Genomic DNA, 25,627 nt, shown 5'->3' on the forward strand with positions numbered 1-25,627 from the left:
GTAGGTGAGGGCTGGAGCAACAGCTGCCAGAAGTCCCTTTGGATCATCGTGTGATCTCTGGCCTCCCAGGGTTGCAGCTCCAGTTCCTCTTGGGGTCCCAAGGGAAAGGAGGAGCTAGTGGGAAACAAACATCACAGTAGCTCTGCTCCATGAACCATCATATTTAATAGTTGTTGCCATCACAGCAGATCCAGCTGAAGCACAGAGATCACTGGCTGCAGGGACCGGGAGAGCTCTTCTACCTCCCTGGTGCTTTGCACGGCTCCCTGCAGCCTTTAGCCCTTCCCTGCCCCACTTCAGGCAGACACCCAGCTTTGTGCAGGGGCTGAGCCCCACTGAGCTGGGGTGTCCCTTCCCTGCCTCTGCCACCTGCAGCTTGGGGGAAAGGGGCAGAGAAAGGCTTCCCTCCCAAAGGTATAGTTACTGCAGGGAGGTATGAGGGAATTTTTTCTCTCTCCCCAGGGCATGAATACAAGATGGAAGGGGTGGGGATAGGGACAGAGGCAGGGGAAAGCTGTCTCATCTCTTCCTGGCTCTGGCAGAGGAGATACTGGGGCTTCCTCTGCCACCCCTGCCCAGCAGCTATCTCTCCAGGGCCTGGCAGGGAGGTGATCCCATCTCCCAGGCAGGAGTCAGCATGTGGGTCTTGTTTTCTGTAGCTGCTGTGTCATACTACAAGAGACTGACTCTGCCACTGCAATTAAAAGTCACCCCAGATGGATGTGACAGGAAGCTGTTCCATGGTCACAAGGAGGAGATGCTGTCACCCCAGCCTGCAGCTGGAAAGGGCACGAGCACGCTTTTGCCCCCCCCCCCACAACTGCTCACAAGCAGGGCACCCAGCGGGTGCTTCTCCAATAGAATAAACTAAGAGTATTTTGTACAATAAACACAATTTGTCCAGCCCTCCCCCCTCCCGTCCCCCCAGCCCGAGGAAGGGGAGTCACGAAAAGAGGCGGCGCTCCATGCCCCGGGGAGCCCTGCCCCGGGCCCGCTCCTCCTCCAGGCTCAAAGCAGCTCTTGTCCATGCACGACACGGGGAAGGGGCGAGACTGCAGCCCTGGCTGTGCGGAGGTGCCTGTGCCAGCCCCTACTCCAGGTAGATGTCCTCTGTGGGGCATGTATACTCCACATACTCCTTGTAGAATTGCTGGAAAGCCCTCCTGCAACACAGCACCAGGCAAAGCTTAGCAGCAACCTCCCCACAAGGCAATTATAGATCCTCGTTTCCGTCCTGACCCTCACTCCCTACCCTGTGGCCTGTTTGACACCCCCAGCCCCTGACCTCTTCTGCATTAGCCCCAGAGCTGCCATCAGAGCCACAGGCTCTCCATCTTTGCTCTGATTCCTTGCATAGTGCACGACTTTCAGCCATCTGCCTGCATAGCCTTGCACTGGGACTTGTTCCAGTACTGTCAGGAATACGACGCTCATAGCCCTGTCAGCCCTGGCTCTCATGCCAAGCATCTCACTTGAGGAAGAGGTGCCAGCTTGGGGCCAGGTCCAAGCCCTACATGTAGGGGGAGATGGCAGGATTCAGCCTGGCTATCTTGTTCCTCCTGTCCTTTATGAGCCAGCTTTCCCTGCCCAGCCAGTACTCACCCTACAGACTCCGCCAGTGGCTTCGTGGACTCCTCCGAGACGAAGACATGACAGGCAAATCTGTGGTCAGCAGGGTGCTTGGTGATGAACCCAAAATATCTGAGGGCAAAGAAAGTGGATGTGACTGGACCAGCAGACCAGCAGGCACAGGTACCCCAGCATCTCTAAGGTGTACCCACCCTTAAGCATAGGGATTTGGGACCTGAAACCCCCCCAGTAATTCCTGATGGCCACTCCAGGGTCATGCCACAGCCTATGTCCAGAGCTGCAACACTGGGCTCACAGAGGAAGGGGAGCCGTCCAAAACAGGGCTCTGAGGAAACCTCATCTTTCCTTCTCCAGCCCCAGTCGTGCTACCTTCAGAGAGCAGGAAGGTAGCAAAGCCTCACTGCCGAGCTACTGGTGTTGAGAGCTGCACTACACCTTGCTACTCACTTGTTGTTCTTTGGATGGTACCCACAAAAGGAAATGTTCTTCAGCTGGAAAAAATGGCTACACTTGTTTACCTGGGGAAGAGAGAGATAAAGGGGAACTGTCAGAGCTTTTCTCCCCACCCCCTGCAGGGCAGCTGGTTTCTGGCCACTGGAAATCTGTACTTGGAGACTGAGTGAAATTAACTGGAGCCTAATCCTGGGCTGCTATCAGCAGCAGTTTCAGGATTGCTCCAAGTACCTGAACAAAGGGAGCTTTTCCAGGCAGCCCAGCTGGCTCTCACCCCAGCTGCCTTTACCGCCAGTAGCTCCTGCAAGATTTCCCTGGAGGCCCTGAGTCAGACTGTACTCAGGCTACAGTCAGTGCTGCTGTTCACCAGCACACACAGCCCTCCTTCACTAAAAAGGCTCTCAGAAACACCAGCAAATAGAAGGTCAATAGATAACTTAGAACTAAACAAGTCACTCAAGCCTGGGTGTCAAAGGGTCCCAGCTAGAAATGAAAACTTATTTATACAAGTCTTAAATGCAGCTAAGTTGATGGCATCCTCTAGATACAGGCAAGATTTGTAGAAACCTCAGCCCAGCTCTCTCACAGCAGTCAGAGCTGTGAGCTACTCCTATCCTCCAGTTGGAAGGGAGGTTTCCCAACAGCTTGCTGCAAAGCCCTCGCTTGCCTCTGCTCAGCATCCCGATGTGCTTTACTAGGCTACTTATGCAGAATGCTAATCAGCAGCCTGCCTTGCCAGATAAAGAGATTACAGGGCAGATCTGGAGGACACCACTCGAAATAGTAGCAGAAAGGTTTAGAAGCAGCTGACAGATTACCGACTACAGCTCGGATCCCAGCATCCCAGCACAGTGACGTGCCTGGCAGCTGTGAGAGCATCAGCTGGCAGTACTGCCCAGAGCTGGGGTCCTGTGAGGCATGGGGGACCTTGGTGGTTTCTCACACCCTCAGACGTGGGGTTGGGGAGATTAATTTTCATATGCAATCATGTCCTGTAGCACAGAGGGCACAATCTAGTTCAGAGCAGCAATCAGGGAAGGGATGAGATGATTAGGGAGCGGGGCACTACCTTGCTGTGCTCCTTGGAGTCGTCAGCTTTCACAGCAATCTTGACCCCGCGCACACTGATCTCCAGGACGCAGCTGGAGGGTGGGTTAAAGTGCACAGTGAGGCGGCGCGTGGTGGCAATCTGCAGAGGAGAGAGAGAGACAAAGCCGTGGGACTCGTGAGCAGTGATGATGATTCCCCACTGAGGCTCTGCCCTGCTGCCAGAAGGAGCAGGCACTCCTGCTCCCTGAGATGGAGTGAGACACTACCTTCTGCATGGCCGCACAGAGCACATCATTGCCCTTGTGGTAGGGAACCTGCACAGAGCCAAGGAACTTCACCCGAAACTGGTCCACCCAGTCACTGCTCTTGGCCAGAGCTGGAAGAGAGAGCACATGCAGAGATCATCTCTGGTGACCAGGTATGTGGGCTGAGCCCCACCTCCCCTCTCCATCTTCTACCCCTGTGCTTTTCCCTGCAAAGTGTCCCCCAACACCAGCTACCAACTCCCAGTATCACAGCAGAACCTGCTCATCGCTCCCTGCTGGATGCCCAGTTTGGTCCTCCCCCCAGCCCCCTGCTCAGCACCAGACTGCTCATCGGGGAGGATGTGGTACAAGCTGGGGACATGAGCAGGCTGCACACAGAGGCTTGGTACCTGTCACATGGTCTGAGTCCTTGGTGACTTCGATAGCATAGTAGGCAGGAAAGATGCCCCGATCTCCTGTGCGCATGTTGTAGGCCTCATACCAATAATCTTCTGCCTGCACCTCCACCAGCAAAGGATCATCCACCTCCAGCTCCAGCTCGTCCGCGTGGCGAGGCACAAACCTGGGCAGAGAGGCACTAGCAGCTGGCTGGCTAGCAGTGCTGGTGGCCTTCTCAGTGGCACACTGCTGGGGTACCCACCACCAACCCAGGCACTGCCATGGGGACCTGACATGCTAAATAAAGCACTGGGTGAGATTTGGGCTCAACAGGCAGCAGCATCCTGGCACCTAATGCAAGGGTATCCCCCATTGCACTACCCAAGCTGCTCCTCGGAGGCCCTGACCGCCCTCGGAGGTCTTGCCCATGCAGCAGCCTGGGCAAATGCTGCTCCTGGATAGGGCATGAGCTACAGGCATTGGTTTGCTCCCAGGGTTTCCCACACGGGAAACACTGGAGTTTGTGCTAGTCCCACCTTGATGGGGGTGCAGTACCAGCTTTCCCCTGATAGAGGCTGGGGACACTGCCTGTGCCTGCAAGCTCACCTAAAGACAGCACGGTGAGTCTGCTCCTGCTCCTCCCCATTGATCATACAGGAGAACAGCCCAAAGGACTCGGCACCTGGGGACAAAGGCAGAGGAGATGTCAGCATTGTGGGATCAGTATGACAGCCAAGAGAAGGACATGGGTCAGGCTGTCTGCCGAGGCTCCTGCAGGATGGCTCATGCAAGACAAAGCCATGTGACGCCACAGGAGGGAGAGGCACAGCTGAAGCTGCTGCACTGGTGCCCATCAGTCCCTGCTGGGAACAAGACCTCCTGCACCAACACAGACAGCTGTGACACCTGCATGGGAGCAGCCACACCATGGGAAACCCTGCCTGCTGGAGCACGCCACCAGTGCTCTTCTGGGCTTTGAGAGGAGTGTGCCATACCAGGAATACGCTGACTCCCTGTGAGCTCTCTCAGCCTCCTTCTCAGCATGGCCATACCTTGGGCAAGCCTCAATGCCGCCACAAACACCTACTGCCACCCCCACTTGACACTCATGAAGTTTTTCCAAGCCCCACTATGCCTCCTGGACCACCAGGGACAAAGCTTTAGGCTGCAGCAAGCAGAACTGGGGCTCATTTCTGCTGGTGGCTTCCTATCTCCTGAGTGTGTACCAGAGACAGGCAGGCTGCCCAGGCAGGCAGCCACCAGCCCACCTCCCCCCAGTGCCCAGCACTCACTGGAGGAGCGTGCCCGACCACTCATGAAGACATTGAGGAACTTCTTGGAGAAGTGGATGTCTGCCTCGGGGGTGGAGTCCTCGGAGAGGCAGACTGAGTCACGCTTCAGCGCATCCTCCTCGTACTCCTCGCCAATGGCCGACTCATAGGGTGAAGAGATGCAATTGTCATAGACTGTGGCCGAGTCGCTCTCGTCACTGTAGCCCGAGTAGCACTGCTTGAGGCTGACCAGCTCCAGCTGCACGTTCTCATCCACCACCAGTGTGTATTTGACAGAGTCATAGGAGAGGGCACTGGTGTCCGAACTCACAGAGGCTCTCTGCAGGCTGTGCCCTGGCCGGGAGCCACCACTCCCACCACCACAGGAGGCCCTGGGCAGGTTTGTCTTGTCAGGAGAGGACATGTAGTCCAGCACCTCGTCCTCCTCGCTGATGGAGGGGTTGGTTTTCCCTGCCAGGGCTGAATAGCCGGAGGTGTCAATGTCGGAGCTGATGGACATGCGGTTCTCGCTGGACTGAGACAGGAACGGCTTGTCAGTCTCCAGGGGGTCCGAGTTCTTCTGCACGGGTGTCAGGTAGATCTCCTCGGTGGCCTCCAGCCTCACATCCGTCTGGTAGCGGATGCGGTCCCGGTGGGCCTCGGGGCCCCTCGTCACCACCACGACGCTGGCACCATGTGGTGGGGCCCGGCTGGTGGCCTGGTGCTTCTCGGGCGGCCGGGAGGAGGCAACGCAGGCTGGGGCCATCTGTGTGGCTGCTGTGCGCCGGCATGGGCTCTCCGTGGATGTGCCCCGGTCTTTGGTGGAGGTTGTGCTGTTTTGGTGATTGACCTCATCACTCAGGCAAACGTGGTCATGGGGAGGGGTCTGCTCACCTGCAGGGAGAGGAGAGCAGCGTAGGCAGCCACACAGAGGGGGATGCTCCCTGACAGGGAAGGTGTCCAGGGGTGCCACCCAGACTCACAGAATCATTTAAATTGGAAAAGACCTCTAAGATTCTCAGGGTCAACCATCAACACTGCCAAGTCTACCACTCAACCATGTATCTAAGCACCACATCTACACAATTTTGACCACTTCCAGGGATGGTGATTCCTGCACTTCCCTGTTCCAATGCTTGATCAACCTTTCAATGAAGAAACTTCTTCTAATATCCAATTTAGACCTACCCTGGTGCAACTTGAGGCTATTTCCTCTTGTCCTACTGCTTTCTACTTGGCAGAAGAGGGCAACTCCCAGCTCACTAACAATCTCAGGTAATTATAGAGAGCAAGACAGACATGCACCCTGCATCCATGTGGTATGTTTTCCCCAACCTTCTGCTCCAGCACCACTTGCCTCAGGCTCCTGAGCACCATGAAAGGGTGCAAGGAGCTGACCTTGGCCAAAAGCCTGAGAACTCACCCGTTTTCAGAGGGGACGACGACCGGGACACCCGCTCCTGCCAACTGTGCTTTTTCGCCAGAGAGTTGTTATTCAGAGTGTCCTGAGGAGAAGAACAAAGCTGCCTTATAGCCCAAACAGTAAACAGCATGTGGCATGGCAGCACCCATTCCTCCCTGGGTCCACAGCACCCCGCTCAGCTGGGCATGCTGGGGCACGTGATGCTCGGGGAGACCCCCCCACCAGCCCCACATCTCACCATGCTGCTGCTGCAAGAGCTGGCATGATGGCTGAACAGGATGGGCATGGAGCCAGCTGGGTTGCATTCATCCACCGGGGGAAACTCGGCTGCAGAAGCCCATAGCTGGACAGTCCCAAGACAAAAAATTCAAGACCTGAGCTTGCCTGCATGCTTTGTTCCCATCCTGCCAGCCCTGCCTATACCTTCAAACCACCCAGCTTAATGAAATGGGGGGAATCCCAAGGACCAGGTGTTGTGCTGCTGCTCAGCTGGAAGCTGAGCTGGATAAACTAATGCCTGCCCCTGGAGACATCCGTATTGGGTGAATACAGGGTGCACACAGACAGTGTGCATGTATGCATGCACACACGCATCTACAGTTCACTAGTACACGTCAATCCTGAGCAGCTGGAGAGGAGAGGCAGGATCAGGCCATCCGTGCCCCCCATGCTTGGGCAGGTTTCTGTGGGTGCTGTGCCCTGCCTGCCCAGCCCTGGGTGGCTGGCCATGCACGTGCACAAGGGAACACATGCTCAGCCTTTCTGCAAGACCCAGGGACCAAAGGGCACCAAGTCCCCTCTAACGAGGACCCTCCTGCAGATGGGGGACAAATCCTCCTTGCCCGCCTCTGCAAGGTGTGACATCCTGCCTGGTGTAGTGCCAGCCCTCATCCACTCCTCCATCCTCAGGTTCTCCCTGGCTACACACTCCCCACCCCTCCTACGGGGCACTGCATGTTTCTGCCCCAGCTGCAGCAGTGGCATTTTCCACTGTTAGTTTTTGCTTAAGCACCAATGCCCCGCTGGGACTCCTTGGATTTTCTCATGGCCTTATCACCAACACACAGCTGTTCCCAGCAGCACAGGAGCCACCCTGTCCTTACTTTGCTCCCCTCCACCGACATTAAGGAAGCCTTTGCCCTAAAATTCCATCATGTCACACACTGCTGAACCATGCCTGCCAGATCCCTGCCTCCATGTGGGGAGGGAGAGACCCCCTCACAGAGCTTTGGCAACCTCCTACCATGACCTCCATGAGCCCCTCCTGTGCCAAGGCAAATAACAGCACGTCCCTGCTAGCCTTTCCCAGGGACACGATGGGCCGGGATGTGGGCCAGGCAAGCTGTCACAGCCATGGCGTCTGCATGCAGAGTGCCACGGGGCCAGCACACACAAGCCAGCCTGGCTGCCTGGGCTGGGACAGAAGGCAGCAATGCAGCAGGCACAGCCCACTGAGCCCACCCATCCCCACAGGGCCAGAGCCCCTGTAATGCTCTGCCAGAGTGGAGAGGCATTCATTAGAGGATGAACCTAGCCAGTCACAACAGCTGTTTCTTGCCCTCTGGAAAGCTGGGGATGCTCCTCTCACCATTTCCAGGCCACCTGCCTGGGATGATGATCATAGAGTGCCCAGCAGCAACTGAGACATCACCAGGCTGGATCCTGGCCCCACAAGAGCAGAGGTCTGGCAGAGTGCCTGGTGCCCCAATCGAGTCTTCAAGAGAGGATGCATGGCCATGGTCCCTCTTCTGACTACTTGTAGGAGAAGGGAGCAGGGCAGGTCAAGGGGATGCAGTGTCTCACACAAGTGAAGACAGATACCTACTCCCACCCCCGGACACTGGTTGAGACCGAGTGCCTGGGAGCGGGCCCTGCTGTTCCCCACCTCCCCCAGCTGAATGTTGCTGCCACACATCACTTGCTCCTCGGGGTCCCTGCACAGGATGGGACAAGGCTGCTGCTGTCCCCTTGTCCATTATGCTCAGTGGAGCTACCCCCGCCTCCCCAGCCCTGCTGCCTTTGTCCCTGGTGCCAGCTGCCTGCGGGCGCCTATCCTTGGCTCTGTGCCTTCCTCCTCCTCCTCCCACCCATGGCCTCAGGCAGAGCTGGCATCAGCTGCCGGTGCTGGGCTGGTGACACCCAGCTCTGACTACTCCCCATCTGTCACCCACGGGGACACCTGCCTCTCACTTCATGCTCCTCAGCTGAACGTCACCGCGACGAAAATCCTCCTACTTGGCAGAAGGCAGAGCTGAATGGAGGAGGGTGGCAAAAATAGCCCTGCACGTCGTGCACTTTGCGTGGGTTAGTGAAGTTTGCAGAAGCGACAGAGCAAAGAGACTCCAGCCGCTGCCTGGGGGGTCAGCATGCAGGGCACCAAAACATCATCCACCCCAGGGGTGACAGTAACACCACGGCTGCGTGGGGCAGGCAGTCTTGGCTAAAACCACACAAAATCTTTACAAAATCTGAGCGTGAGCAATGCAACAGAACCCCCTTGTCCTCCTGGCCACCATTTTGGGCGTTGCTTTTCTGTCTCTCAGATTTTGTACGGGGTTCTGACATTAATGCTTCTCTTGCCAGGCACCGCCGCTCAGGAGCTGAGGCCACCAGGTCCCCACCGCCAGGCATGGGACACCTGGTGTCACCAACCTGCCCTAGAGCTGGTGCTGCCCCAACCTGGGGCAGCTGGAGCCCAGCCAGCTGTCGGTGCCGGCCCTGGGCTCCGTGGCGCGGTGCCCCGTCCCGCGATGGCTCATTCACGCGTTCGCTATCCCTCATTTGCTCCCCATCCCACGGGAACCCTCCGCAGCTCCCACCCTGCCCCTGCCGCACGGCTCTCTGCCAGGCCACCCGGACCCTGCTGGGGCACATCTCAGTCCCGACACGATTCCTGGCGTGTTCCCTCTCCACCTCGGCAGCAGAGATGAAAGAAGGACCCACCCGGAGCCGAAGGACTCACCCGGCACCTAAGCCCCCTCGAAGAACCCCCGCCGAGCGCAGCGCTGGGATGCTCGGCGGTGCGCAGGGAAGGCCCGGCAGGGCGTGCTCAGGTCTCGGGCACCCGGGGACCCCCGGGCCCGCAGATCAGATCGCTCCCTCCAGCTCGGCCTGCGCTGTGCCCGGCCCGGGGATGCGAGCGGCGGTGAGAAGGGACCCCCGGATGGCGGGGGCGGCTGCCCCGCCGAGCATCGCGGGCAGCGCAGCCGAGCCCCACCATCCCCTTCTATTCCCTACTTCCAGCCGAGCCCCACCATCCTCTTCTATTCCCTCCCTCCATCCGCCCGAGACAAAAGGCGATCCCGTCTGCCGGGAGCATCCTTCCTCCTCCTCCGCACCACCCGATCGCTCCAAGTCCCCCATCCCGGCTCACCTGGCTGCGAGGCACCTGCGGGAAGAGGTTGAGGGTTGTGGGTCGCTTCGGCCTGTAGACTTCGGTGGTCACGGCCGGGGGGTCTTTCTGCAGCGGCTCGGGGGCCGTCTGCTCCTCGGCCGGCGTGTCCCCCGCCGCGTCGATGAGGTCGAGCTGGAGCATCTCGGCCTGCAGCCGGCTGGCCTCGCCGCCGCCCGCAGCCCGGGCCGCGCCGCCCGCCCGGCTCACATGGCCCTGCCGGGATTAGTGCCCGCGATCAGGCCACCGGGCGGGCGGGACGAGCCTCCCGCCGGGGCCGGGCAGGGGGGCCGGGGCCGCCGCATCGCCACCCGCGGCCGCTGCCTTTTAAAGGGGCAGCGATGTTATTCCCGAGCCAGGGAGCCCCGCGCCCCCTCCCCGCCTCCCCAGGCAGGTGCGGGCAGCATCCTTCCTCCCTTCGTGATGGGGCTCCCCTGGCACCTTATCCCCGGCAGGTGTCTGTAGGTACATGCAGCCGTCACATTCACTACGAAGCACACAAACGTGCACGCCCAGGTTTCATCTCGACATAACGAGGACATTTTTTACAGTGAGAACAACCATTCTGCAGAACAACCTCCCCAGGGAAATGGTAGAGTCCTCATCGCTGGAGATTTTCAAGACACCACTAGAGAGTGTGCAAGATCGTCTCACCCAGACTCCCTTTCCCACACAAGGTTTGTCCAGGTGATCCTTTGAGGTCCTTTCCAGCCTGGGCTGCCCTTCCAAGGCAGACTGTGCTCTTTCTTGGTTCCTGTCCTGGCAGCTGGGACTCATACAAGCATGTCATCAGTTTGATCAGACTTGGTCCACCCCTGGCCTGGAGTTTAGGGTCTTGTCCATCACACCTGAACACTCTCACAGGTGGAGAACCCACCACCACACTGGATACTGGTACTACTGCACTACTACTACTACTACTGCTACTACTTTTTCTCTCTGTGGGGCTGAAATTTTCACTGCACACCTCTGAAAGGAGTCAGAGAGCCCTCCTTCCCTGTAGTGCCCACTTGAACCAGCAGCTCCTTCCCCCTTGTCTTACTCAGTGAGGACAAGCCTTCTCTGCCCACTCCTTGCATTTGCATTTCTCAGGACCCGAGGCCACAGGGGAGGGATACCCAGCACTTGCTCTCCAGTCACCTGCTGCTGGTGGTTGTGCTCTGGTTGTGGAGGCAGCTCCACTCTTTGTTCTGCACCCTTTTGGAACGGGGTGGCCACTGTGGCCTGTGGGGACAGTGAGGAGCAGGTGTCCCATCCCACCACCCTGGCTTGGCCCAAGTGCTGAGCCACCACACTCCCTGTGGCTGTGCTGCTGGGTGAAGAGACACCAATGTCCCCCCTGCGTGTGTTTAAAGGTCAGTGGGTGCCTTCCCAAGGCCCCCTCCTTGCATTAACTGGAGCATGCACATGCACAAGTTGCTGCAGCCAGCAATAAAGGCAGCGACTTGGCATCATCGAGTTGAATTGCCTGTGTTATCAGCTGTTTGTGGTGACTGCAAGCTCGTCAGCAGGCAGAGGTGGGGAAGGGCGGGATTTTGCAGCTGGGTATTATCCATGTCTCCAGCTGCTTGAGTCATGAGAGAAGAAACAGCCCCAGCAGCTCTCAGCCACTCCAAAACCTCTTGCTGCTACCAGCTCCTGAACTGTCAGACAAAAGCCAGCACAGGCAGGGCTCTGCCTGCTGCAGGCACAGCACAAACCCTCTCATGGGAGTCATTTCCCTCCAATGTCCTGCTGAAGTCCTGCAGTGGGTGAGCAACTGGAAAAGCACTGCCTCTGATACTTGTCCTCTTGAGACTTTAAACATTTAAATCCCTTGTTTTGAGCATTAACCTTCATGCCACAGGTTCTGCATTTCTGTCTGTGACAAATCACACGGATTTTAACAAGGAAACCAAGGGAAAAGAACTGGAGGGAAATGCCAACTGAATATATTATACCTAGCCAAGGTGGGTGTATTGGAGTCAGCTGGTGACATTCAACCTAGACTGCTAATGATGCTGCTTCCATAACCCTGTAGCAATCACTCAGAAAACTCACAGAAGGAAAAGTCCCGGAAGGATGCAGAAAAGCAAATCAGTGTCATTATGAAGAAAAGGGCACTCTAGCAGGGGTACAGCATTCCAGGTTCAAAAGCTAGGAGGAAACTACAGCCGGTGCAAGTATTATTTATGGCCTGTAGCTCAACAAAGTGATTTTTAAACCACACAGAAATCAATCACCTTAGCATGTGAGTGAGACCTGAGAGATCTGCAAAGCAAGGGCAGGGACTAGACATCAGAAAGCCTTTCTAACTGCAAGGACACTGCCCCACCAGTACAGGCTGCCTTAGAGCCCTCTAGGAACAACTTAATGTCACCTAAGGCCAGCCTGAGCATGGTCATGTCTCAGCACAGATGCAGTGGTGAGGTGACTTCCCGAAGTCCCTTCACCCTGTGGGAGAGATGAGGGTGTGTGGGAGAGCAGTACTCAAATCTTCCAGCAGGATGAACACAAGATGCACACCTCATCCCCAGTGCAGTCACGGGGACACACGTGCTTCCTTACAGACTTATCTCTGGGACGGATGTGATGCTGGTGTGCTCCTGCTGATCCTATCTCCCACCTGCCTGGTGCCGTCCCAATGGCAAAAAGTCCCAGAGCCCAGCAACTGGTCTCTCTCTGACAGTCCCAGTGTTGTGATCCATGGTTCCAGGGGCCTGGAGCAGAATGAGCCCTTCTGCAATTGAGAGGTGCTGGGATCACCCCTGGAGCACTAGTCTAAGCTGGGGAAGCCCCTGTGTGGGGGCTGCTGCCCACCTGAGGAAGCTGCTTGCTTCCCTAGGAATGAAATGCCCTTGCAAGAAGAGTGGGGTGATACACAAGATGTTACTTAAATGATGGAAGTCTCTTCCCTGCTTCCTCACTCTTGCAGCCTTCCCTATCAGAGGAGGAATGGCAAAACCTTCAGCTGGGGAAAGCATTTTGTGAGCACAGGGAAGCAAGGGGGACGTGCTTAGCAGAAGGCACAGCTGTGCCCCTTCCCCCTGCCACCAGCTGGCTTCAAAGCACCAGGAGAAGCCTCTCTGCCCCCAGCCTGGCACAGCCACAGCTGGCCATGGGTCACAGAGGCAACTTCATGGGACAGCCTGTGAAAAGCTGCATGGAGCAAGCAGCCACCATACTGCCCTGTCCTTTGCTCCCAGCCCACACATCCAATTCCTCATCATTCCCTGGATCATAGGCTGATGGCAGCTGCTTCCCTCGTTGCAGTGGGTCCTGCTGGGAGCAGCTGCCAGAAGCAGCACATTTGGATCAGTGGCGCTGAACATCAAGAGAAAGCCCCTGGCACTTCCAGCAGTATTATTATGCTGAAAAAACTGGTTTTTTCCTCTGCATATCTGTACCTTCATGGCTGTTTCAGACCTTTTAATGCAGACCCATGAAGGCTTGGCAGCACCTGCATTGGCTCTTTTCCTTTTGGGCGCTTGTTCTCGCACTCTTAGGTATTTCCAAAGGAGGTATTTTATTTTTTATTTTTTTTCATTCCTGCATTAACTGTTTTCCACAGTTCCTGGAAAACAGATGAGGCACTAAACTTTTATTAACCTCTGCCTGGCTGTTTGCTGGGATCCATCTCTCTGACACCAGAGTTTGTCACCTTGGCTTTCCAAGCCACTAAAACAAGGCCAAACTCCAAGTCTGGTGCTTTTGTTGCAACCATCCCTCTCAACACACCTGACTGCTACCCTTGGAGGGTGGAGGTTGTGTCCCTTGCTCCTTCCCAGCTGGACTCCTGCCTTGCCATTCAACAGCCCCAAAGATACCTCTGCTCCTCCTCCGAGCCCTCTCCTCAGCCTACCTCACTTCTCTTTTTATTCACTGGGGACTTCTTGTTGAAATTAAGGTTCTTTTCAGCCACACATGGTATTATTCTTAGTACATGGTCTCCCACCCACAAGGTGTGTTCCCTGTCAGTGGACAGTTCCCTCTTGCACTAACATCAGTCTACACCTCCTTGCAGTTGCTGTGTGTCTGAGCCACTATTTCTGAAGAGCTGCTAAAATAGCCCATAATGAGGTCATCTTTGGTTTTTTGGGACCAAAAAAGCCCCAAACCCCATTTCTGTTTGGGTGTCGACCTCTGCACCAGCTGTCTGTTCCTGCCACAGCATTTTGTCATCAACCAGCTCTGCCCAGACCCTCACCAAGGCCACCAAATCCCCATCCAGCAGTCACCTTCGCACCCCTCAGGCAGGGTTTTGTCCCCTTGCTCCTTGTCAGTGCTTTCCTGCTCGCTGTTGGGTTACTGTGCCTGCCCACCTCCCCAGAGACTCGCTGCTGGGCAGCTGGATGACTCTGATGCCTTGGGGTTTAGCTTTTATATTTTTCAGAATCTCTGCTGCTTAGTATGTAACTCTGAAACTTCATATTAGGTGTTAGTAAGACAAAAATAGTAGTTAGACAAAACAATTCCTTTCTAGCTAGACAATCAAGGACAACTGGTACCCAAAAAGCATAAACAACAGTGAGGGAAATGGGGCAAGCCAGGGGTCTGAGACTTCATAGCCCCTTGTCTCACGGGGCTCCCCAGATCCTGTTCCCCCTTGCCCGTCGCTGTCTGCTCTGGTGTGATCCAGTGAGCCAGCAGCTTTCACCTCACACTGCCAGGCTTTCACCACTGCCTGGCCCTTCAACCTGTGTTTAACCACGGCTGCTCTGTGGCACTCGCCACATGCAGGGCATCAGCACGGCCCCCTGGTGCCCTGTGCCAGCGTCCCCAGCCCGCCAGCCCCACAAGGTGCAGTCAGCAGCCGGCTGATGCTGACTGCTGGCCATGGCTGATGCTGACTGCTGGCCATGGCTGATGTGCCAGCCCAGTGCTGCACCAGACCCGGCCACGCTGCTCCCTCTGGGCCTGACTGCTTCCATCAGGCACATCCTGCTACCCTGTCACCCCGAGAGCACTCTGGATGGCAATCATCTTGGAAAGCTCCCTGGCTCTCGCCTTCAACATTTGGGATTGAAAAGCCTCTCTCACAGCCATTGTTGTCACCACTTTCGGTTCTGCTCCTCAGGCAATCCTCTGTGTCCCACATAAACCATTTGGACATATTTTTAGCAGGCATTTTTTTCTGAGCATGATAAGCTTCATCCTTCGCTGTGTTTATGAATAACTCACTGCTTCCCCTACGGCAGCCTCACATCCTCCTCCCACCTCCAGCAGACTCTCGGTGCACCCAGACATTTGTGTAAAGCAGCTCTGAGCTGTCCCCAGGGAAGGCATGGAGCTTGCTCCCAGAGCCTGAGCAAACCCTCTACTGAGGGTCAGGTCTCTGTATTGCAGCACAGGGATGAGAAACCCTTGAATAAACTGTTTCAAATGGGAAATAAAGACTGTTTTTCCTCCCCCTCAAGGAAAGGCTGAAGCATTTGAGCTGCAAGACCCCCCTGCCCTTTTCCCTCCCTGCTAAACTTCAGCCAAGGGATGTCAATCTGTAAAGAAAGAAAAAAATATTCTGCTCTGAGCCCAGTGGTGCTATCAGCAGTGGGGAACTGGCTTGGGTAACTGAAAGAATCCAGCAACACACCCACCATTTCTGCCTCACCTATTTCAGGCAGGGGGATCTTCCCAATGCTGGAGCCTCGCTGTGGCTGTGCCCCCATGGATGCCCAGCACTGGGGTTGTCCTTGGTTTTCCCTGCAGCATTCTCCCTCCTCCCTTCAGCATGCACAGCCCATGAGCCCAGACTGTCCCAGGGAAATCTAACCATAACATCCTAGAGCAGGAGGAGGCTGCATTTGGAGCAGAGATATTGAGCAGCAGCCCCATATCTGGGAACAGACAAATTTTTTCTGGGAAGGTCACGAATTAGACCAAGGAGCACAGCAAGACACCTTCACCTCCCAAGGATGAGGTCTGCCTGTACCGTCCTGCCTGCAGTGAGGGATTCCAACGACACAAATTCACTTTCTAATTTTAAATCTGCGACAAATTCTTGTGCCTTTCCTGTCCTCGCTGGGTCTTTATCAGTTTTGCAGAGGAAGTATTTCCTCTGAGGGACAGAATGATTCTCAAACCACTTGGCTTCTCCTCCAGCATTTGTATCCTTTACCATGAAACACATTGACAGAGTGTAGAAACTCTGTGTTGAGAAGTATTAGTTCTTAGCTTAAATAAATAAGTTTTAAGTAGAATGAGTTAGAATGGGTTCAGAGTTATAATACTGTGTGATCTAGTATGTTGTTTGCCCAGCTTTACCTGCCAAGCATCAATAGCTGGATGTGCTGAAGCTTTGGCCCACAAGCTCTGAGTTTACACCTAGAGATGTTTTTGGCTGGAATTGAGTTAATTCTCCTAGTAATTTTCCTAGTAGACGGTGCAGTGCTGTGTTTTGTCTTTCTTATGAGAGGAGCATTGATAACACACTGATGCTGCTGTGGTTGTTGCTGAACAGTGTTTATCCCAAGCCTAGGGTTTTTTTCCCCATGCTCTGCCAGCGAGCAGGTGCACCAGAAGTACAAACCAGAAGACAAGGAGACTCCAGCTGTCAGCAGAAGCTGTAACTCCACAAGATAAGAACAGTGTATGGCCTGCCTGCACGGACACAGAGAGAGAACCCAGTAAGATGTTAGAAGACCTCAGACCAAAAATCACCACTGGACCAAGAGGTACATGGAGACTGTCTGAGGGGTGGGTGCACGAGTTGTGTGGGTGTAATTGCTATGGGGTTTCTTTGCTCAGGGTCCCTCTCCACAGGCACTCAGCTTGAGCTGACCTGGTGCTGTACCACTAAACTATTTATTTTTATAAAATCTGAGCCCAGGGCTCTGCTACAGGAAACCTAGGGTCGAGCCTGAAGGAGGAGTCGTCAGCCTTAGAGTGAGTGTGTGTTTGAGTGAGGGGTCGAAAAGGGCACCTGTCAGCTTACTGGAGCTGCCTGCCACAAAGAGACTCTGCTCCCAGCAGTTCAAAGTCTCAGGTGGTGTGTGTGTGATTCCTTGAGTGGTGTGAGAATGCTCAGGCTGTGGCTTTTCCTTTAATACCCTGTATATTTCTAAATCCAATGTAATTATCAATTTATCTCCACATTTCTGCTCCCATGGCCTTCTAAGGAAGTTCAAGCAGTGGTGTCAACCCCATCCCAGCTCCCATCTTTATTCCACCTCCGTGTCTCCAGCCTCCTAAGCACCTGTGAACAGCTCTAGCTAAAGCTAGCTAGCAAGTCAGAGAGAACATCTCAGGTGAGCAGAGGACAGCTCTCACCATGCCAGCCCAGTTGCATCCCCAGGTCCAGGGATGCATGTGGGGACAGGAGGCACAGCCCAGGTGGGACCTTTGGTGCCACCTTGCAAACGTCCTTGATCCCTGAGAATTCTTGTCAGGTGCCAGATGCTCACTGGTCATCCTGCTCAAATGGGGGCATGCCCCCAATTGCACCCAGATCCTTGGGCTCATCACTGAAGAACAAACTCCAACCCCTATAGCACAATGGGAACCAAAATGCACCAGCTTTGAGATACTTTTTTTGTCCCTTGAGTTTGGCTAGTTCAGGAAGGAGCTGCACTGTGCTGGAGTGAGGAGAGGTGCCCAGCAGAGGGGATTGGGGCCATGGCAGTGGGCTCCTTGAGAAAGCATCACTCATCTGGGGATCTGGTGGTCCTGCATGTGGGCTGATGGTCCTGCCAGCCCCACTGGCACATTCTGCCCATCCCTATCCCCTTCCCCTTCCCCATCACACTTACCCGGGTGGCCAGGCTCTCCTTGCAGTGCAGGCTGATTCCACACTCATCAGTGATCTCAGAGAGGTCTTCATCCTCAAATTCCTCAAGGCTGATGTCATGGGTGAGCCTGGAGGGAGTGGAGATGGCCTGGTCACCCACTGCCCCAGTGGTGGACAGGAGGGTGCAGGTGCCCTGGTGCCTGTGGGCTGGGAGCAGTACTGTCACCCTGGGAGAGGCTCACTCAGACTCTGCTATGAAGAAAGACTGGGAAGGCAGCTCCTTCCCAGATGGAATAGGTCTGTCCCCATTGAATGGCTGGGCTTGGCATGGTCCATAGCTATTGGGAGCAGGAGGAGTGTGTCCCAAAGCACTCCCTACCTGACCGAAGACAGCAAGGTCATGAAGGTTGAGAGAACATGGAACAGACAGCACAGCCAGCCCTATCACAGGAGGGTTGTTCTGCTCACACCATCCCAGGGAGCCTCTGGGATTGTCCCAGCTGGGCACAGACACCCAATAGGGCAAAGGCCAGGGTTACAGGAAGTGGAGAGGCTGGGGGTCCTGACAGGGCACAGCTGGAGGATGGACCTGCTGGGACAGGTGACCACATCGAGACCCACAGAACTTGTAAGCACAGCACACCCCTCAGCCATGGCACAACCAGCCCCTGAGCTGCAGATGGGAGGGATGTCCCAGCCCAGCTGCCTGCAATAAGAGAGGGCATCGATTTCCCTCTGCACCAAAATCACTCCCCAGTGTGTGTGACTATGGGCATCCCTGTGAACATCGGTGATGCTGAGCCAGTCTGAACGGCCTCAGGGGGTCCCTTAGGGCTGTCAGCCCCAGCCACAGACTCATCACACCCCTTCAAAACAAGAGAGATCCTTTTAGCAGCTGAATAAGTGCTGATGAACCCTCAGGGAGTGGTGAGATGCTCCTAGCTTCTGAGCACTAAAACATTTCAACATGGTGGTGGTACCTCAATGCTCTTCTCAGTTAATTGTTACCACAAGGGTAAATAAAAGAGCCCAACTCAAAAGTCCTTGGCCAACCTCCTCGGACCCCTGAGTTTTATCAGGAGTGGCCATGGACACTGCTTTGCTTGCCACCATTTGCCTTTGCTCCCTTTGCTGAGAGACACTTGGTGAAAGGGCTATTCCAAGCCCACCACCCCTCTCTAGCTTGGCCCCCAGCACTGCAGTGAGAAAGGAATCAGAAGGGTGTTTTGTGACCTGCAGAGCTCCCACTCTCAGTTTAAGCATTGCTTGCACATCTTGGGGCTCCCCCTGCAATGGCACCAGCCCAGTGCCATGGAGGGGTAACATCTCCCCTGTCCCAGCTCCTGGGGAGGGAAAAGAGTGGGAGAAGCCCATGGGAAAAGCAGTATCTTCCCACTGTGTTTCTGAGGACCCCACCAGTAGTGGTGTCCTGGGGTGAAGACAACTGGGAACAACCATACCCATGGAGGCAGCCCCTGCCAGACTCCCCCTTGCAAGGAATGCAAGGACACTGCCTTCAGCACAGGGTGGGACGACTGGACCCCCCTTTGCCTATCTCCTCCTGCTGCCCATGGGAGGGAGGAATGCGGAGCAGGAGGCTGATGATGAGCGTTCAAAGCAGAAATTGATTTCTTCTCTGGTTACACGGGTCGCCGGGGTGGGCCATCATCCACTGCTAATGCTCGGGGCCTGCACCCGCCATGCTGTGGGAGCACGGGGAGCACCGCGGGGCCCTGGGGAGAGGCACAGCAATGCCGAGGGGCTGCCAGGGAACCTGGCTCTGCAGGAGCAGCCTGACAGGGCAGCAGTGCCCCCACTCCAGGACGGGGACAGGCAGCCGTGTCCCTGCTCTCGGGGATGGGGAGATGCTGAGCGGGTTCCCCAGCACTGGCCCCGCCTGGCAGGGCTGGGGCTCAGCAGGAGGTGTCCAGACACCTTCTGCCACTCTGGTGCCTGGCTGCCATGCAGCTCCCTACGCAGCCAGGAAAACTTTGGGCTCAACTGCGTGCCAAGTTTGCTCCTGTCCTGTGGCCGTCACTGACAGAGGAGGGTGATGTGCCAGGAGCAAGGGCTGCCCCTCATTCCCCTGCGTGCCCGCGGGACAGTCCCCCCTCCCCTAGCCCCAGCCGGTCCCCTACCATTTCTCCCACTGATCTTCCAGCCAGCTCTCCTCCTCGGTGCTCGACTCCATTTTCAAGGGCAGCTGCATTGAGGAGGACCCCCCTTCACTGGGGGACGCACTCCCACACCAAAAAAGACCCCAGACCTGCTGCGAGGAGTAGCGAGGGAGGTGACAGCCGAGCCCTGGGTGCCCACTGCCTCTCTGCCTGCCCCGTCGCAGTCTGTGCCTGCCGGTGCTGCTCTGTGTCCTCACTGCGCAACCTGGGGAAGCTCATTAAAAATAGATGGAATCAGCTGTCCTGGAGGGGAAAAAAAATAAAAAAAAATAACCTCCCCAGCTGAGCCAGCGCCAAGTCCCTGCACTCTGCTGGGGATGCTGACTGCCTCTGCCTGCCAGCCAGCCAGCCTGGCTCCTGGTCCTGCTCCAGCACTTGGCTCCTCAGCACCCACAGTGGGCACAGGGGATGTGCTAACCCCGTCATGGAAACCCGCAGCACCTGGCCTCCGCCTGCCCTTGCAGCATTGCTGTCCCCCACAGCAGGGGGACACAGACAGGAGCGTCTGTCCTGCTTCTCACCGGGTGGAGCCAGGCCACTCACTGATGCAAAGGCCAGAGTGTTTCCAGCACGGCGGGACGGCATCACAGCCAGCTGCACTTCCAAGGGGAGCACCTTGGCCAAGGGACAAGGCAGTGCTAGCAGCACTGCTCCTTCCCTGTCTGCCCCCACCTAACCCCCAGACCCACTCTTGCCTCAGGCAAGATCATCCCTGGGCTTCCCCAACCTCTAACCCACACTGAAGGCCAGAGAAATACCCGGCGAGCTGCTCTGCCAGCTCCCACCCCTCTTCTGCTGCTGAAGGAAATAGGGCTCTTTCCCAGGAGGGGCTGTCAGATGTTGCTGACAAGCTGTTGGCACGGTGGCCTCAGATAAATCTCCACCACCCCCATGCCTCTCAGACCCACTCCCTCCACCCCATCAAGGTGAAGCCAAAGTAGCTCTAGAAGAGGTACCCACCGTGACTCTGAGGTGGGGACAGGGCATTTCCCTCCCCACGACCTGCACCCACTCTGAGACAGTGGGGTGGCAGCCCCAGTGCCACCCATCACAGCACTGCTCTCCTGCCCCTCACTGACACTCACTCTAGGAGCTTCAAACACTGAGTGCCACTCCCACCACCTGCTTGGGACCCTTTGCTCCTGGGCAGGTTAAAGTGTGTGATGTCCTCAGGAGCCCAGCTCAGGGCCTGGACTGTCCTGCTGTGCTAACCTGTTGCAAGTTCTCTCCCGACCAGTGCCACACCACTGGTGAATGTCACTCGTGATACTGTGGTCATTGTCACTCAGCCCCACAAGAACAGCATCCAGGACTCCATCTTCCCTATCAGCTCTGCCTGGAGGCACTCGTCTGCTTGAAACTTCAATTAATGCAACGGATAAAGAAATCTTTATCTCTGTATTACTCGCGCTCTTTGCTCCTCTCACATGGATGCTCCAGGACATCCTAGGAAATACAAGGAAGTCTCTCCATTACCTTGCTCTGCTCCCTGTGCTGGAAACACCCCTTCCTTCCTCTCTTGCTTCTCAAAGAGGCTAAAAATACCAGCAAAATGGAACAGCTCTGACTCCTCACAGCTCCATCACTGGCAGTGAAAGTCTGAGCAGGACTACATGTGTATTTTGGCCAACCTCCCTTGGCCACGGCCTCACATGTATGTGGGAGTCTGTCTCCATCATGGGGGGTGGGAGAACCCTGTCCTTGAAGGTTATGAGTGCTTTCCTGAAGGATGTGCCAAGAGGCAGCTGAAGGCAGGCAGCCCTGCTGTACGCATGAGAACTGACAAACTTGGGATTCCCAGGAATTGTGACCAAGAGTACACACGTGGGTGCATGAACGGAGGCAGATGTTACCTGCCCATGGCAGGAGCAGCTTGATCACAGTCCTAAGAACAGTCTTATAATCAGCCCTGGCTGCTGTACCTCTCCTGACTCCAGTCCCTGTCAGCCCACTGCCACTGCAGAGGATTATCCATGCAGGAGTTTGGCCAGGGCAGCATGGCATGATGAAGTTGGGTGTTCCAACAAGCCCAGCTGCTTGAGCCACACTCTGATAGTCTGCTGTTAGGTGCTGTGTGCAAGTCCTGTAACCAGCACCAGTGGAAAAAAATAATACTAACCTACATTTGGCTGGCCCAGTCTTTCTCTTCCATTTCAATGGCCACAGAGACTGCTGTATTTGAACCCATGAGAAGGCACCTCTCTCTCTCCATCAGAGGAAGACAACCCTTTTGTCTCCCATCACAAGAAGACAGGTAGCCCCATTCCAACACCCAGCTCATTCATTGCCTCCAAACAGACTTTGCTGACAGCTCCAGATGAGCACAACAGAAACATAAAACAAACCATAGTGCTAGAAGTGATTTTTACCTCAGCCTGAAGGTGTGTCTTTGAACTTCCCAACAAGATGAAGAGAACTTCCTCCAGAGATCCCCTCCCTTCCCAAAGGGCTGTGATTTCTGACAGGACTCCCTGAGTAGGGGAGTAGTCTCCTCTCTCTCCTGACCTATGGAAATAGCTCTCTAAGGGTTTCTTTCCCTAGGTGCCTTCCTGCCCAGTAGCTAGGTGGATGCCCTTTGCTTTTATCAGGGGAAGCTGGAGGAGATAGAGGAGCTCAGTCAGTGACCCCCGCCCAGGTTCCAGCTACTTTAGAGCCACAGTCCTGGGGACAGTGGGGCAGACAACACTGTGAGCTCTGCAGGACCCTGCATTCAGCTGCACCCCAGTGGTGCCAGTCTCCCTTCCCCTCCAATGCTGGGTACACAGACCCCTGACCCAGAGAGCCCCTCATAGGAAAGCCAGCCACAAAGCACTGGCAAAGCAGCATAAAGGCACCCCAAGACAGCTTCTTAGCAGGGCAAGGAGCTGCAACACAGTCAACACAGTGTCCCAGAGAAAGATGTTAACACAGACACAGTGAACACAGACCACACTGCAAGGCTTTGGGAAGCTTAAGGACAACAGGGAGGCTGAATGAGAATGATTTTTTTCTGCTGTCTCCTAAAATGCTGTTATTCTTATCGTGATGGACAGACACCTCTGGAGGACCTCCTGCCTAAAGGAGGGGTCACTTCACCATCCTTTTCCTACCACTTCTTCTCAGACAACACCAAACCATCACTGCCAGGCCACTGTGCCTGGTCTCTTCAGAGCTTCAGTCTGCTTGCTGGCCAGGACCAAGCCCCCTCTCAGTGCAGGCCAACTGATCACCCAGTGCTTGGGCTGGCATGTCACCACTCAGCTGGGAGTGCAGGTACCAAAGGGCAGGAACCTGAAACAGAAATCTGAAATCTGCCCTGCAGGCAGCAAGCAGGGGCAGAGAGCAGGGCTCACCTCACTGCCAGCCATGGTCTGAGCCTTCATCCTGAACTGCACTCATCGCCACTGGGTCCAGCCCCTCCAGAGCCCTGCAGCAGGGATGCAGGACCTGGGACATGCACAAACCAAGCTGTGACACGTAACCCCGCTTGTGTGTGTTTCACAAGCATGGCTCCCTTCTCACACGACACTCCCTGCCACAACATCGCCTCTGATCTGCCAGACCCTGCCCCAGGCTCAGACACATCACTGCATTTTCTTCCACTTACATCCTGAGCTTGGTGACTGGGGAAGATTTTGCACTCCTGCCTTGATTCCCCAGTTTTCCACCCAGCTGCACAGCCTCCTTCACGTGGTCATTTCTTCCCTGGAGCAGGCTGGCAGCACACAGGGCTCTTTTTCCAGAGGTCTGAGGCACAGCAGGAAGCAGCATCCCCTTCTCCCTCCCACGGCATGGCTGCTTGCTGGGGAGCAGGAGGGTGCCCAGGGGACAGCCACTACATGCAGGACAGCACCAGGAGGCAGGCCCAGAGCTGCTCGGCAGCTCAGCCTCCGGCCCCCGGCTCGGTGGCCAAGCCCCTTCTCCATGGTGGATGATTCCAGCGGCAGCGTTCAATCGCTCGCTTTGCAGGGTACACCAGCCATGTTGCAACAGCTCCCAGCAGCTCTGGCAGGCAGCGCTGCAATAGGAGGCGGCTGCCAAAGACCCGGAGCCACCAGCAAAGGGAGTCCACAAGCAGAGCCCTTCAAATATTAATTGCCTGAACGCCACCTCTGCTCGACTGCGCCCATCTGTTTCCTCACGGGGACCCAGGGGTTCCCCAGCCTCGGGGGCTGGGCCTGACAGAGAAGGGCATGATCTTAGCTGTGGTCCCAAGTGTGGACCATCCCCGCCTTTCCACCCAAAATCTCAGCATGCAAAACAGCTGGTACCATTCCCCCCTTCTCAGGCAGCCCCCCGCAGCACCCCTGGGTGGCAGAGGCAAGCAGAGAGCAATGGCTGACGAGGGCACAGCTGCCAGGAGCAGCGAGCCTTCCCTGATGGCAAGTGAACATCGCACCTGCAGGCACGGGCAGGGCTCCACCCTTACCCACCCAGCACATCCCTGTCCCAGAGCCACCCTCAGCAGGCACCAGAGGCTCCAAACCCCCAGGCATCCCTGGACTGGCCCATGCCATCGGAAGTCCCTGTGACAAGCCTCATTGGGTTTCAGAGGAGACACAGCCCCCTGCATCCCAAATCGATGGGAGCACTTGGTATGGCTAAGAGGATCAATTCTGGCACTCTCCCACCGTCTCACTTGGGGTTCCTGTTTCACAGGGGCAGGAAGGAAGCAGAAGCACCTGAGATTTCTAGGAAAGGGCTAGAAAAAGGCTTTCCTTGGGGAGGGGAGAGATGAAGCTTTTTTCTTCCAGGAGGAAGAGGTTTGCAAGAGGAGATAAGACAGGTAAGAGGAGATAAGACAGGGGCGGGAGTGGGGTGTGAGGGGGACATGAGGTTAAGCAGGCGGCTGGGAAGCTGCAGTGGTGTATGTGTGGGGTGAGGGCCAACATGGCTTGGGTGGGCGGGCTAAGCAGCCATGGGGGGCTGGAGCGATATCTGCGGTGGGGGTTCAGCGGTGGCTGGGGCGAGGGGCAGAAGGGTTGGCTGGGCTGGGGGCAGAAGGGATGGCTGAGGCGGGGGACAGGAGGGATGGCTGGGCTGGGGGCAGAATGGATGGCTGAAGCGGGGGACAAGAGGGATGGCTGGGCAGGGGGCAGAAGGGATGGCTGGGGGCAGGAAGGATGGCTGGGCAGAGGGGCCCAGGGGATGTGCGGGGAGGGGGAAGAAGCGCTGGAGGAGGCTGGGGGCCGGCGCGGCGGTGCGGGTGGGGGCTGCAGCAGATGGGGAGCGCTGCCCCGGGCAGGGGGCAGGGGCAGCCCCGAGAGGGTTCCGCGGGGGGACGGCGGCCAGTACCTGAAATTGGGGGGCGAGGCGAGGTGCAGCCCCAGGAAGGGTGAGGAGGCGGGCGGGGATGCAGCTCCTTTCTCTCGCTCCGCCATTCTGTGGCTCTCTCCATGCAGGCGGAGGGCGGGAGGGAGGGAGGCAGGGAAGGAGGGATGAAGGGAGGGGGATGCTGGCGGTGCCGGCGGGGAGGGACATACCTGCCGCCGGGGCGGGGGGAGCGGGGGCGCGACCCGGAGGCTCCATCCCGCGGCTCCCGGCGGCAGCTGCAGGACAGGCACGGCACGGATGGGAGCGTCACCTCGCACCCCGACCCCATCGGGGAACGCCGGCGGGGCCGGTGTGCCCGCAGCTGCAGCGGTCTCCAGCTGTGCCCGCAGCTGGAGGCTGCACCCTCAAGGGCAGGTGCGGGGCAGGACCGGGAGCAGCAACCCCAGGAGCGGGGCCGGCTGGACGAGCGGGCAGGCAGCGAGGGGCTGGACACAGAGGGCCACTTGCAGGGGTCTCTTCGGCAGCGGGGAGGTGCCTGGAGGCAGCAGGAATAACCACGCTGCGCTTATGGCACCCATGGCATGTTTGCCGCACCTGGCAACAGGTCTGGAAGCCCCAGTACAAGCCCTGTCCCTGTCGAAGCTTACCAAGGCTGCAAGCACTGCAAAGGGAA

General features: G+C 56.5%; 1 protein-coding gene across 2 annotated transcripts; it reads right to left on the reverse strand.

Annotated features, from left to right (window-relative positions):
* Window positions 1-146: 146 nt before the first annotated feature.
* Window positions 147-25,094, reverse strand: MAPK8IP1 (mitogen-activated protein kinase 8 interacting protein 1). 2 transcript variants are annotated; one of them, XM_088166946.1, is made up of 13 exons: window positions 24,976-25,094; window positions 17,547-17,652; window positions 9,805-10,038; window positions 6,670-6,774; window positions 6,432-6,513; window positions 5,030-5,902; window positions 4,344-4,419; window positions 3,749-3,921; window positions 3,360-3,469; window positions 3,113-3,232; window positions 2,038-2,108; window positions 1,603-1,701; window positions 147-1,163 (listed from the first exon to the last, which is right to left on the reverse strand). In XM_088166946.1, the coding sequence occupies exons 1-13, from the start codon at window positions 25,059-25,061 to the stop codon at window positions 1,091-1,093; spliced, it is 2,208 nt and encodes a 735-aa protein (XP_088023072.1). In that variant the 5' UTR covers window positions 25,062-25,094; the 3' UTR covers window positions 147-1,090. The 2 variants fall into 2 exon arrangements, with proteins under 2 accessions (XP_088023072.1, XP_014737447.2); XM_014881961.2 differs by lacking the exon at window positions 6,670-6,774.
* Window positions 25,095-25,627: the final 533 nt, after the last annotated feature.

Source organism: Sturnus vulgaris, chromosome 6 (genome assembly GCF_052056855.1).
Source record: "Sturnus vulgaris isolate bStuVul1 chromosome 6, bStuVul1.hap1, whole genome shotgun sequence".
Lineage (NCBI taxonomy): Eukaryota > Metazoa > Chordata > Aves > Passeriformes > Sturnidae > Sturnus > Sturnus vulgaris.

Bases quoted from the DNA above. Each gene is read 5' to 3' on its own strand.
- MAPK8IP1 (XM_088166946.1), bottom strand. From the start codon at position 25,061: ATGGCGGAGCGAGAGAAAGGAGCTGCATCCCCGCCCGCCTCCTCACCC. The intron at 3,233-3,359 runs GTAGTGTCTCAC...TCTCCTCTGCAG, and splicing joins TCTGTGCGGCCATGCAGAAG to ATTGCCACCACGCGCCGCCT. The intron at 1,702-2,037 runs GTGAGTAGCAAG...CTTTGCCCTCAG, and splicing joins TACCATCCAAAGAACAACAA to ATATTTTGGGTTCATCACCA.